The sequence below is a fragment of the Aricia agestis genome, chromosome 4, assembly GCF_905147365.1.
Source record: "Aricia agestis chromosome 4, ilAriAges1.1, whole genome shotgun sequence".
NCBI lineage: Eukaryota > Metazoa > Arthropoda > Insecta > Lepidoptera > Lycaenidae > Aricia > Aricia agestis.
This window is the reverse complement of record NC_056409.1, coordinates 9,634,942-9,649,679: the sequence shown is the minus strand read 5'-3', so window position 1 is coordinate 9,649,679 and position 14,738 is coordinate 9,634,942. Positions and strand designations below refer to the sequence as shown.

General features: G+C 37.1%; 1 protein-coding gene and 1 non-coding gene across 5 annotated transcripts in view; both read left to right on the top strand.

The window, feature by feature from the left end:
• Positions 1-14,738, top strand: part of LOC121725862 (neurobeachin) — a 385,885-nt gene that overhangs the window by 138,998 nt on the left and 232,149 nt on the right. For all 4 annotated transcript variants that reach the window (XM_042113000.1, XM_042113002.1, XM_042113001.1 and 1 more), the window contains exons 3-4: positions 3,985-4,089; positions 11,609-11,735. In XM_042113000.1, coding sequence (XP_041968934.1) covers positions 3,985-4,089; positions 11,609-11,735 — 232 coding nt within the window. The remainder of the gene's footprint in view (positions 1-3,984; positions 4,090-11,608; positions 11,736-14,738) is intronic.
• On the top strand, positions 14,484-14,556 carry Trnaa-agc. The gene has a single exon. It is a non-coding gene; the product is annotated as a tRNA-Ala (tRNA).

Here is a 14,738-nt window from a genome sequence, read left to right as displayed (position 1 = left end):
ACCTGTTTTCTCCCCAGTTTTGTTGGCTACCAGGCTTATTTCAGTCGAACGAGGAACGGTGGACGAGTGCCACTCAGAGCACCGCTCATAGCCTCATAATGAGCCGCGCTGGCCGGAGGTCACTTCACGTGTGAAAACCTCCGGACTTGATAATAGTTTGGTAATAATTTGGTAGCTACTTTCGGAACCTATAAAATAAGGACTTAATAATTTGTAGAGTTACTTTAACTCGATGTTAATTGCGTATATTGTAGTTTTAGAAACGAAGTTTACAAATTATTATTTTAATTTAACTAAAATAATACGACCTTATTTTGTATTATTGTTTATGATGTAAATTCGCTGACTTCGTAATGTAGACTCAAACAACACAAACTATAAACAGTAAACACCGATTAGTTTTCAATTTGTAATTGAAACTACGCTTAATGAATTTAATTAGCATGCAATTTTCGACTCCGCTTTCAACATTAAATTTTGATGTTACTTTTAAAACCAGGGTTTTACATCCTGGTCAATTCAGCTGCTCAAAGTCCCTGCAAATATTTAACGAGTCCCCTGCAAAGCCTGCTCCGTAGTTAATAGCGAGGGACTACGCGCGCACCCTTTAGATTGCGCAGTGCCCATTCTCTCTTTAACCACAGGAGTCCGCAGCATCCATGTTGCGAACTTACACCCTCTTCCTTTTATGTCAACCTGGTAGTTTTATTGCATATTCATGGTTTAATGTTGCGAAATGCAACTGCAAAGTTTGTGAGTTTTTGCTGGACCAATAATAATTATGTGTGCGTGAATGGGGCTGGTTTTTTAACTGAGACACTTTTAGGTGAGATAAGTTAAAATATATAAAAATATATTTTAACTTATCTCACTAGTTATCTACAGTAAACCGCGAGACGAAGCACTTCATATTGACACAAGATTATGAAAAAAAATGCAGTATGTTTTACACACTACGAATAATAAAAAATAAGGAATCGTAACTCCCATACTATTACTGTTTTAAATTTGGTTCCTTTTGATCTGTCATGTCTCCTAGTACCGCTCAAGGTCACCTTAATATTGCAAATATGTGTACCTAAGGTACACTTTTTTGACAAGTATTGTGGAGCATGTTTTTTGATGGAGTTACTTTTCCTTAGTTTTTATTATTCGTAGTTTACACACGTCTCATTGTTGTGACACCTTAAATTGATAAGTACCTTTTTTAGGTTCGAAAAAGGTGTTTTTATGTTAAAATATAGCACTAGTTTTCGTGGCGCCGTCATGTGGGGTGCAAGATTTATTACCGGAACGTTGATGCGCGAGATTTCGTGAACCATTTGTCTTGACTTAACTAAGTGACACACGCCGAAACACTCTTAGCTTGAGTTAAAATTGCTTGTCAAAAAATATTAAGTACCTACCACTATTTTAAGCTGCTTGGTCTTATCTCTCATAGTTTGACCGTAGTTCATGATAACTCGCGAAACTTTCTTTTCACCTGAGTATACTAAGTATTACTATACTATGCAAACTGTATTAAACGTACTTACCTACAAATAAAACTTCATCTTGAATCGCTCTATCTTTTAAAATCTACTCTTTAATAAAATAAAATAAAAACTTAGGTTTAAATATCTTAGCATGGGTTTATTATGGGGGCATACATCTAGGAACGATTTTGTTTTATTCTACGTAGCTAAAGCCTGCAATTAAAATCAAAAGGAAAGTTTACCAAGTTTTTTCTAAAGCGTATCGATACCGCAATGAGATCATACCCTATGAGGTCGAGGGATGAACAGGATACGGGGCCGGCGGGGAATCTGATTACCGGAGCCGCTGCCGACTATGATCGCGTTTAAGTTATACCGCTGTGCTACCATACTTTTATGGTTATGGCTGTAAAAATATTACTGTCCTAAGTGTCCTCTAAACCCCAATGTGTTTGAAACAGTCACGGTTACCCAGAAATACATTTGCGAATGTACGAACTGATGAAACGCAAAAAGTACAGTAATACCCCGGACTTACGCGATAGGTGGGACCGAGCGATTGCGCGTAAGTAGATTTCGCGTAAGTCGGGGTTCAACTTTGCATAATATTATAAATACATATAAAATAAGTTTAATTGGGACCAGAGTCTACCAAAAACAATCATTCAGATGAAAAATGTTAAATCGAAAATGTTGTAGGTCTACCGAAAACAATCATTCAAAAGAAAAATCTTAAATCGAAAATGTAGGTAAATCAAACAATTTACATTTTTATAAATAAAGTAACCTAAACCGAAGTTCTTTTGGTGTCGAAGCCTTCAAATATTCTAATAATGTTGCCTGAACAGTTTGTTCAATAGCTTGCTCATGGTAACGTATATCGATAAGTTCGTCAATTGTTAGCTCTTGATTGTATAAATCTAGAAATTCTAGATTAAATGTCATCGTCATCGACCTCTAAAATGATTTGTTTGACGAAATTTACCACTTTTTGTATTATGCTATCGATTTGTTAATAGTATCTGACACAGATTCGCCTTGAATAATGTAAAATATGAGAAACCGCGTATCTCCGAATTCGCGTAAAACGGGGTACAGTAATACCCCGAGTATTACTGTATTTCACGAAATATAATAATAAAATCGCAAACGGTTCCCGTGTTATTCTTTGTTGAAATACCAAAGCTGAAAAGAACAAAATGTCTGCCAAGAATTTTCTGATAGCATTTTTTTTTTCAGAATGCTTAAATTGTTTGTATTTTATGAATTTGTCGGAGTAAAGGAAAAATTTTGTACGCCAATTTTCTGCAATTATTATGAACACATCTCTTTGTGAAAAACTGGCTCGGTATTGGCACATCGAGTAAACGAGGTATTCTGCGCTGCTCTAGAACAGAAAAATTGCAATTATTGAATATAACTGCTCTCATATCATGAGCTGTACTGATTTCATCTGACCTATTTTCTGAATTGTGTCGTTTGTCGATTCGTTTGTATGTATATCTTCGACTTTAATTAGGGTTCGATTTCAAAGCAAATAAGATAGTCACGTTTTGTGTAACCCAGAGAGGTATTAAGTACCTTTATGTTTGGAAGATTGTAGATAGGTCTCATTGAAGAAGTTGGTGCCTTGCATCTGTCCATCAGAAATTCGCCTACCGTCACCGTTAAATCACGCAGTTGTTTATCTGCTTGCGTGTGACTTAGTTCAATATTGCAGTTGTTGCGGTAACTTTATGTTTTGCTCTATACTAATATTTTGATGCGTCCTAACGTTAGCGCAAAATGTACTTACAAAATATTTAAACTAATTTTGCACAGCTGAAGGCGCCAGTGATGAAATATTAGCGTGACCTAAATTAGGGCTGACCGCGCTAATTATCGTGGCCAGCTGGACCTAAATCCTAATTAAACTCCGAACTTTAAAGTGCAGCTGGGCTTAACCCACTTAGCTTTGAGGTGTAACTCCAACTACTTACTCGAGTACCTACCAGTTACCACATTACGACTATGTGGTTAAATTTAATGTTTTAGTGTGTTAGCCTTACATTATATTATTATGTTACAAAAATACAGAAAAAAACAGGAGTTCATACGCGGGAGAACCATGCTTCGGCACGAATGGGCCGGCTCGACCGGAGAAATACCACGTTCTCACAGAAAACTGGTGTGAAACAGCGCTTGCGCTGTGTTTCGCCGAGTGAGTGAGTTTACTGGAGGCCTAATCCCCTACCCTATTCCCTTCCCTTCCCATCCCTACCCTCCCCTCCCCTATTACCCTATTCCCTCTTAAAAGGCCGGCTACGTACCTGCAGCTCTTCTGATGCTGCGAGTGTCCATGGGCGACGGAAGTTGCTTTCCATCAGGTGACCCGTTTGCTCGTTTGCCCCCTTATTTCATAAAAAAAAGGAAAAAATACTGCGACGTTAAAAATTTTCGTCTTAAAAACTATGCTCTTTTAAATGTGGCTTTCTAATGTGTGAATTTAATGAAAGGTATTTCTTTGCAGCTGGTTGGTGGCGAGTTCGACATGGAGCTCAACTTTGTGATCCAGGACGCGCAGAACATACAACACATGCTAGAACTCCTCGACCACTGTCCACCCAGCTTACAGGTAAGCCGTAAGCTATAGGTACTCTAGTACTATCATTTATGGAGGTTATGTAAGAATGTAAGATTGAATGACTGACCTTTGGATATAATCTAAGTAAGTAAAATTTCGAAAATGCGACTCAGATTAATATTAACTATGTCGAGAAAAATGTTAAGTAACATAAGCAAAGCTGCGGACTGAAACTATTTTTAAGTAATATTTAGTTTGGATTTTAAGTAATAATTGTCGGATAGTAATTTAATATTATTATAGCAACAAAGTAAAATAAATTTCTCCTTAACTTACTTTTCGTGTCTTTTCAAAAACGATTAACGTGCTAAAGACCCGTTTGTCTAATTGAAATAATATTTACAACCCCTGGGTTTGTATCACTTGGGTGCCGATAAAAAATTTCATCCCCATCCCCATGTACGACAAAAACTCTCTTCATTTCTCATGTTCGCCTAGTACATTTATGGGATTGGGGTAGAAAGTCTATTGTTCCGGTGTTTGCACACCACGCAACCCCACTATAATAATATTGTGACGTCAAACGATCAACAGCTAGTGGCGGAGGCATGGGGCGGGGCCAATAAAACCCCATGGTTCACGCGTCAACTGTTACAAGCATTTTATGTTTTCCTAGTCTTCTAACACCATAACAATAGAGTTAATTTTCTTCACTGTCATCGCTAGAACCGTACAACCTTTAAAAGTTGCGAGTTAAGAAGTTAAATTTTGCCAAAGCTTTGCCAAGCGCGTTGCTGATATTATGCAATTCGGTGTTTTATACGTTTAAAACCAGTTTATGTCATATATATAATGTCTTTGGTTAAATCTTATCTTATATCTTTAAACTTATTTTACTTTATTGACTTCATCATAGTTTTTTTCAATTCTTGTCTCTGGGACTCAGCTGATCTCAGACTGGCCGTCTAAGCATTGTCTAATAGTATCTTAAATTAAATAAAAAAAACAATAATCCATTTTGTCAACTTGTTGTCAACAGACTTCAACCATAAATAAAAGAGTATAATTCGTATGTATAGGCTTGTCACTCAAAAATCTGTCATCTTTTTTAGTAGTAGTGTCGTAGTGTGTGTAACGTTTTATTTGTTAAAAAATATATATGATAATAGCATAATTTTAAAAAAATATGGGCACGATGCACTCCTTCTCTATATAAACTATAACTGTGCGAAATTTCATGCACCTACGTTTACCCATTTTTAACCCCCGACAAAAAAGAGGGGTGTTATAAGTTTGACGTGTCTGTCTGTCGGTCTGTCTGTCTGTCTGTCTGTCTGTCTGTCTGTCTGTCTGTCTGTCTGTCTGTCTGTCTGTGGCATCGTAGCATCCAAACGGGTGGACCGATTTTGATCTAGTTTTTTTTGTTTGAAAGCTGACTTATTTGAGAGTGTTCTTAGCTATAGTTCATCATCATCAGCCTGCTCTGTGCTGAAAAATCGCTGTTCATCTGGTTAATGAAGGGCCGATTAGCAACTTGCAGTCGTTTAGTGGGCTTTATTGCATTCTAATTCGTGACATTTATGAATATTTACACATTGATGGAAAGTTGAACTGGTGCTGCAGCATCACCTGGTAATCAATAGGATACCCAACTCCTCACCAACTTAGAGCAATGGTTTCGTGTTTGGGCTCATTTTAATTGAGACAACTAGTAAGACGTAGATAACCAATAAATTTTTCCATGCTGCTGCTGCAGCATCACCTGGATTCTATAGGAGCCGAGCTCCATATTAAGAAACCAAAGTGGAGGTTTCATGTTTGGGCTCATATTGACGGCCTCATCAAAAAAGACACTCCTAGATGGTATTCATTGGGATATAATATGATCCTGTTGATAGGAATTATTCTGCACTATAACCAACACAAGTTTAAAAAGCTTGAAATAAAATTAAATTAAGAAAGGCGAATGCCCAAAAATATATGGACCAAAAACCCATTGATTGAAACCATTCATATGTGGCATAGTAGACTATTTATACTGTATCCCAAATACAATGTCCTTTTTGGATTAAACAATCACCGAGTACTTTAAAAACGATCGTAACTAATTGACTTTTCTTATAGGAATCTATGTAATATTCAGGACGACGGGATGCTACAAACGATAGTTTGGCGATTAGTACGTAGTAAAAACATTTTTAATACAGATGTACAGTGTTATAATTATGTATTTATGAATTTAATGTTGAAATATTTATCACTTTTATATCTGACAGTATAGAATGTTAGTTTGGTATAGAAAATAATCTGTATACAATATGTACTGTTTTTTTAGGATTATTAAGTACACGATATCGGTAATATGATCGTTTTTTTATAAAATAAGGGGGCAAACGAGCAAACAGGTCACCTGATGGAAAGCAACTATACTGTCGCCCATGGACACTCGCAACATTAGAAGAGCTGCAGCCTGCAAGTACGTTGCCGGCCTTTGAAGGTTTGCAGGTCGTATTGAAAATATAGTGACAGTGTATTTCAGAGTTTTACAGTGCGCAGCAGAAAGTTACGCAAAAAACGCACGGTGGAAGATTGTCACTCATCAAAGTGATGAGGATGGTATATTTTTTGCGTGGAGCGATGGCGAAAAGTTGCAGGTGGTATGATTCCGAACAAATTCTTAGAGCACTCCCCGTGATACAACCGATAGAGGACGTAGAGTGAAGCCACTTGTGATTTAGTTTATTCTTAAAATATATTATATTTGACATACTTTTTTAGGGTTCCGTACCCAAAGGGTAAGAACGGGATACAATTACTGAGACTTCGATATCTGTCCGTCTGTCTGTCTCCAGGCTCTTACTCAAGAACCGCTATAGCTAAAATTCTGAAATCTTCACAGATTGTGTATATTTTATGCCACTGTAACAACAGATACTAAAAACTATATAAAATTAAGATTCAAGGGAGGCTCCCATACAAAAAAACGTGAATTTTTCCCCTTTTTGGCTCCTACTCTATAATGGCTATATTATGTAGACACATGATTTTTTTACGAAATCCTCAATTATGTGTGTACTTTAATATTTAATCGCAAAATTAAAATAAAATAAATAATTAAGGGGGGCTCCCATACAAAAAAAAACAATTTTACGGAACCCTTCGTGCGCGAGTCCGACTCGCACTTGGCCGATTTTTTTTCTATTTAATTGTACATTATTGTCTATCAACATCGCTTTCACGAGAAAAATCACAAAAACAAAGGAAATAACTAGTTGATTCGAAGTAGATACCATACTTGTATCTCAGATTTATTTTTTCAAATTATCGGTTTCGGTTATGGTTTAGAAAAAAATGAATTACATATTTTCAATCTACTATTTATGCTCTACTTTGCTGTACATAAATTATTTTAATCGACTGTGGGTTTTTTTGGGCATTGTCCTTTAAAAAAACCCCCGCCAAACAACTTAAAAAAGTAATGAAATAATATATTTTACTGACTTTAAGTTTAAATAATTCCTAAGTGTAAAGTGATATTTTAGTCCATAATTGTTGTCAAGGTGTGTCGGGGGACCGCTAATGTAGATGTTTGATTTCACATAACATTATAGTATCGAGACAATCAGTGACATGGCGATACAAAATGCAAAAGACACTGTTGGCGGTCCCCCGACACACCGTGACAACAATTATGGACTAAAATATCACTTTACACTTAGGAATTATTTAAACTTAAAGTCAGTAAAATATATTATTAATTCATTACTTTTTTAAGTTGTTTGGCGGGGGTTTTTTTTAAATTTCTTAATTAAATTTTATTCGTAAAAAGGGTTACAAAGTTTTTCTCTCACGTATTAATATTTAGATATTAAACAACCGCTTACTGTGAGTCCTACGTTTTTTATAAAACTTACGGTGGTATGAATAAAAAAATCTTAGTGAACGTTTTAACAGCTTTCTAACTAAAATGTTCACTAAAGTTAAAAACCGTCTTATAACACTCCATATGAATAAACGCTTGCTAAGCCTTCGCTAAGTAAAATACCTTTAGATGACGTTTTATAAGATTATTTTTTTTGGTAATGTTGGTAGTGTGTCAATTTATTGTATTCCACAGATTAAAAATTGTATTCAATGTGTCAAAAATAAAGAGTAAAGAAAAAATAAATGTACTTTATGGATTTTATAAATCATAGAGCAAAGTAGACTTTGACATTGGCAACTCACTAAGGCCGCCATAATAAAATAAGAAGAAGAATAATCAAAAGAAGGAGAAGATGACTAAAAATACTATTTTATTCTGTTTTACTTTTGAGGCCTACAATTGGTGCATTCGACACAATGTATCTAAGGGTCTATACAGACGGACCGCATTTCAACTGCAATCCAACCCCAAATTGCAGTTCAAGTGCAGTTTGAATGCAGTTGACACGACTGCAATACGACTGCAATAGAACTGCAAACCAAACGCGCAGTCGGATTGCAGTTCAGTTGCAGTTGGCGTGCAGTCGTGTGAACTGCATACCGACTGCATCCAAACTGCACTGCTGGAAAGCGGACCGTGCGGGAAGGTAGGATGGTGCAGTTTAGATGCAGTCAGTATGCAGTTCACACGACTGCACGCCAACTGCAAGTCTGCAACTGAACTGCAATCCGACTGCGCGTTTGGTTTGCAGTTCTATTGTAGGGTCTACACAGATGGACCGCATTTCAACTGCAATCCAACCGCAAATTGCAGTTCAAGTGCAGTTTGAATGCAGTTGACACGACTGCAATAGAACTGCAAACCAAACGCGCAGTCGGATTGCAGTTCAGTTGCAGTTGGCGTGCAGTCGTGTAAACTGTATGGTTTGCAGTTCTATTGCAGTCGAATTGCAATCGTGTCAACTGCATTCAAACTGCACTTGATCTGCAATTTGCGGTTGGATTGCAGTTGAAACGCGGTCCGTCTGTGTAGACCCGTAATCGTGTCAACTGGATTTAAACTGCACTTGAACTGCAATTTGCGGTTGGATTGCAGTTGAAATGCGGTCCGTCTGTAGAGACCCTTACTGATTCTTGAAATTGCAATAATGTCAGAAATCGCGATAATACTCGATATTGCGTCCATTTTCAGTCTCTTAAATTGGTCTTAAAGTAGGTCCGAGGCTTCACTAAAGTTTGCGAACTCCTATTTTACGTTTCGAGCCTAAACAACTGTTAGCAAACGTTTATTCATAACGATTATGCTTAAAATAGGTTTACAACAGGCCTATTAAACATGCGCTATTCTTTGACAGCTGTCACCTTAAAACGGTGTTAGAGCACTGTTAGAGAACCTTTATTCATAATAAATTTTACAACAGGCTTTTAAAGCTTCTAAAAACCCACGCTAAGTTTTTATTCATACGACCGTAGAATACAGATTCAAAGAAAGAAGAACATCTCTTCAAGAGCCATGACTGCCTTGTCCCTAAGTAGAACATCTCAACCCTTTCTTCAATATAAAATAAAAAATCCCGTGCAAGCAGCTACCTGGGATCGTCCTTAAGTTGGTTTTTGGTTTTTTTTCTTGCAACGAATATCACTTGCAGCCGCTATTCTTCTTATGCGTTCCTGGTACTTTGCCAGTTAGGAAAGGGTTAATTTCTGAATGCTCTTTTTGAATACAATTTGAATAATTAAGGCATAATATAATAAATCTATATAGAGCTTAGGAAAGAACGTCTTGAAGAATATTTTGGACCACCTTTATGAATTGTCGTAATTAATCAGTAGCGAGTTACGAGTTACGACTGTACCCCAGCAGATTTAATGAAATATCACAATGTGTAAGCATCACAAGCGCCTGAGCAGCGGGGGGTCTTTTAATCTCCTTCTGAGTGATGAACGACGTGACTTGAATCTGCCGAGTCATCTTATGAGATGTGATATGAGTACTATATGCTTGTCCGATAAATTAGCCGTAATAGCTCTTAAAATAATGAAACTCGTTGACGTAAAAAGAGCAGCAACAAATTGTTTTCAATAGGAAGTTAATAATTTTCAATTTAAAACAACGCTGTTTCATCATATTTATTGCCTCAATATCATTTACATAACGATCCCTTTTCCCAATAAAAATTTGAGAAGTCGTTGCCGACGAATGCCATTAATTATTTTTATTTCTTTTGTCCTAATAGCTTTTATTATTTCTGTATTCATTTGTCAATGTCCTTTTTATTTTTTGCAACCGATTGCTGTCCTTTTTTATGTTTGTTAGTTAAGCTATGTTGGTAAAAAGCAGTGATTTTTTAAAGGAGTAGCGCAGAACAAAATAAGACTGAAGTTTTGCAAGGTTCCTTTGCATTTTGAGACATACTCGGCAGGCAGAAAGTTTCTCGAGAGTTCATTAAATAAGCGATTAAACATCCGCCGTAATCAGGCTGGCTCGACCTATCCGGATTTTATTGCTTCGCGGTCAACTGGCCTGATTAATGGGAAAACTTTTCATTTGGTCTAACGTCCAGCTGGAATAAAAATTTAACGAGCCAATTAAGGAGTTGAAATGAGTTTGTCGTGTAATACAGCGGTCCTCTGATTAGTCCACCCATTGTGTAGGATTCGAAAACGTTGAAATAAAGATAAGCAAGCTGTCATTTACAGTCATCCAAAATTAAGGTTACTTTCACAAAAGTTTATAATAGCCTTTATCAGCTGAAGGTGACGTCGCGTCGTTGTCTTTGTTGTTTGTTTATATATTTTTTGCATACAAGTTGTTGTGCCAGCATTCCCGAGAACTGCAAAATAACAATCGGCCCATTTAAGAACCGAGACCGATTCTACTTGCTTTAAATTTATGAGACCCTGGTACTGGTGGTAGCACTAAGACGGTGACGTATCGGAAGTCGATAGTCGGCAGGTGACCGCTAGCAAACTTCGATATGGTCTACGAAGGGGGTGGTTGTTTGGTGGTAGTAAAACCGGAACAAAAGTTATTGTTACATTTTCACTAACAGCTACATCATTTACGCATACATAAATCATAGTTTGTTCATAGTTATTTTACTCCAAAGTTTTTTTTTTTTACTTGAATTTTTAATCTTCAGGGCCCCCGCTACCATATTATGTGCAATGTGTGCAATGCACGATTTTTATTTCACCTAACTACCATAAAAAAGATTCAAAATGCCTTAAAAGGTGCCAAAATTCCCCTGGCCTGCCCTGGAGATCTTACCAAAGGATTGACGAAAATGTACCATCAACGAAACTGATAGACAGATGGCAATCCAACGTAGTTTATTCGCGTTAAGTTAACCCAAAGATATAATTGACTATATAGTTAAATCATCAAACCATCACCAAATTAAATCATTACCAAAATATGACGTATCTGCGTGTGAATTAATTTCTTCGATGGTACCATTGAGGAAATAGATTCCTAGGCAGCTGACAGACCAACGTCATTTGGTCGGATCATGTAAATTCAATGGCTGGGTTTGACGTAACACGACCAAACTACATAGGTCCGGGCCAATCTGCCTAGGAATCAACTTCTCTGATAGTACCTACATCGTATAATATGAAGAAACTTATGGTACGGTTGTTTCAGGCTGAAATATGGTCGGTGTTCATCGCGATCCTGCGCAAGAGCGTGAGGAACCTCCAGGCGTGCACGGACGTGGGCCTCATCCACCACGTGCTGCAGCGTCTGCCGCATGCTGAAACTGTTGTTGCCGGTGAGTTTGTGATCCCATTGACCAAACCACGAGGCTTGACTATACATTTTTTTACGTGAAGTTTTGTGACTTGGACCATGGCGACTATTGAGTCAATATTATGCATAACGCAGCGGGGCTAAAATGGTCACATTTAGCAATTCCTCTCATTAAATTCAGCAAATGAATTGTCAAAACTGTCAAACTGACAAATGTCAAATCAGTACAAAAATACAGAAATGAATTGCAAGCAGAGTTGCATTTTGCGATTTTAGACAAATGAATCATATTATGATTCATATCATGATTCTTCAAAGCGACCATTTTAGCCCCGCAGGTCTCCGCGTTGGTGGGTGGTGGATGTGTCGCAGCCGACTGGTTTAAATAGCCGTTCAATCAAACAGCTAGCCCTTTGACTGAACAACGCTATTCAATCACACGTCTAGCTTTTATATTGAATATTTTAATCGCTCAAAACGTTCAACACTACAGCTGATTCAAAAGCCGCCGTCTAATTGAAGTAGTTCAGCGCGCACCGCTGCGGCACTAGGTGCGTTTTATTTACAATATGGCGTCAACTAGCAGGTGTTTGTTGGTGTTTGTGGTTGTTTTTCGGAAAGAAAGTAGTTAATAAAAGTTACAAGTGTTATTAAAGAGACAAAAATTGTGGAGGCACATTCGAGTGAATTAAAATTTCAACAAATATTCGAGGAGAAATTACGGAATTATGAAATGGATGGACGCAGCCTTCCCCGAAAAGGGGGTTCGGGGGGCATAGCCCCCCGTCAAAACAAAAACAAACACAATCCAGAAAGTCCAAAAGTTGGTTAGGTTAGGTTAGAACTTAGACCACAACTCAGAGGAAGCCGAGCGAGCGCAGCGAGCGTGCTGCGGCAGCAGCCGGCGACCACTGTCAAATAAAAGGGGGACTCGGGAGGCGCAGCCCCCCGCCAAAACAAAAACAAACCAGTTGGCTAAGCGTCGTCTAGCTGTAGTGTTGAACGTTGTAGTCAACAAGTCGGCTAAACGACGTATAGCCGTGTGATAGAATGGCGTTGTTCAGTCAAAGGGCTAGCTGTTTGATTGAACGGCTATTTAGACCAGTCGGTTGCGACAGATGCTTTTGGACGATACTGTGCTACAAACCTGTAGGCGATATTCGTCTATGATCAATGTCAATTGAAAATTGCTAGAGACAAATTCCCAACCTTTTAGGTTATCTTTCATGATTAAAGCACAGATTTTAGGTCTTATGTAAAATGTATTTAATAGCACATAAAAATAAATATTATTATTTTAATAAACAATTCCAAAAAAGTTGATTACACAGAGATGAGTACAAAGTCATTTCTTTTGTGGAGTTTTCGCGAGCACCGTTTTTGCAGATTCGTTATTTTTCCAACATTAAAAATGCAATTACATGGGAACGAGTTATAATTTTTATAATACCTTTGTATAATTTTCCTGTTTCAAAATTATTTCAAGAATATTTTTAAAAGAATATCCACTCGAGTAGAGCGCTCGGAGTCCGCTTTTAAAAAAATTACCATTATTAAAATGTTTTTATAATTATTTTAAGTATAGACTCTTTGCTATGGATGTGTTTAATAATAATTATTTCATTATTTTAAACAATAGTAATAATAATAACTAAAGTCAGCAATATTTTCGTCAATATATCTTAATTGATAAGTATTTGATTAGAAAGTTAAGCAACAAAAAATATTTTAGTTTTACATCTCTCATGTGGCTGACAAGTACATAATCTAACATTTTGAGAGACCTGCGGGGCTAAAATGGTCGCTTTGGAGAATCATATTATGAATCATAATTAGTATGGTTCATTATTTTTTAAATCGCAAAATTGCCACTCTGCTTGCAATTCATGTCTATTGCTGAATTGGGAGGAATTGCTAAATGTGACCATTTTAGCCCCGAAGCACGTTGAAACAAACTAAGTGTGCTCCCGTTTTATCTCTTGTTGTCTTATGGAGGCCTGGTAGATCTTTGCCTTCATTTTAATAACTTTTTATTTCTTAAATCGCCAAAATATTTTTTACGTTAAAAGTTAGTAGCTAATGAATTCGCTTAGGCTGGAAAAGGGTTAAAATTTTCTCACGCCTACCAGGTCTGCATAAGACATAAGAAGGTTGATCATTCTCAACGTTCAGGCACATATTCAGGTACCAAAGCTGCGAAGGGCTTTTTAAGGTACTTTGTGAACGGTTTTTGTAAAAATGTTAAAAAACGGTCGTCCTCACATATTGTTACAATTTTTTCTCAGGCTCATTAAGGAATCATAAACCGAAAAAGGTGATGTAAAGGATGGGTTTTCAAAAACCGGCAATACTGTCCGCGTTGAATAGACCGTGACACAGCACAGGCACTTACAGGGTTAAACGTGTTTCACATACGTACTAGGGTATAATAACATCTTTGGGGATGTAACTTACCGCCTACCGGGGGCTGATTACGTTTGTAATGTCAACAGTCAAAGTATTTTTTTTTAAACCGTGGCCTGGCCTGGGCTACAAAAATTAACGGCTGTATTTTTTACTTTGTACTGTACTATGTTACCGTATGTAGATTGTAGAATGTAGAGTACCAGTCATGAGTTAAGCCGTGAGAGTAAATACGCCTATGTAGGTACACAGTTGTTTAAATTGTTTTGCTATGAATTGCTCGTACGTGTGTATTGTGAAAGTAACTTTGCTTGCGACTTTATAATTGTAACGCATGTAGATTGTTTTATTGAAACTGTCACGTACGGGGGGCGTAGCTCAGATGGTAGAGCGCTCGCTTAGCATGCGAGAGGTACCGGGATCGATACCCGGCGCCTCCAAATATATTTTTATGGTTTTGACTATTTATATATATATAAAGAAATCGGTAAACTGTATGTTACTGTATAATGTATACTATTTCTTCACGCTTAATCCGCTCATATTTTGATGAAATTTTATACAGTGATGCGGGAAGTCCCGTAAAAGTTTTACGGGAAAACGATATCTAATCATTTATATT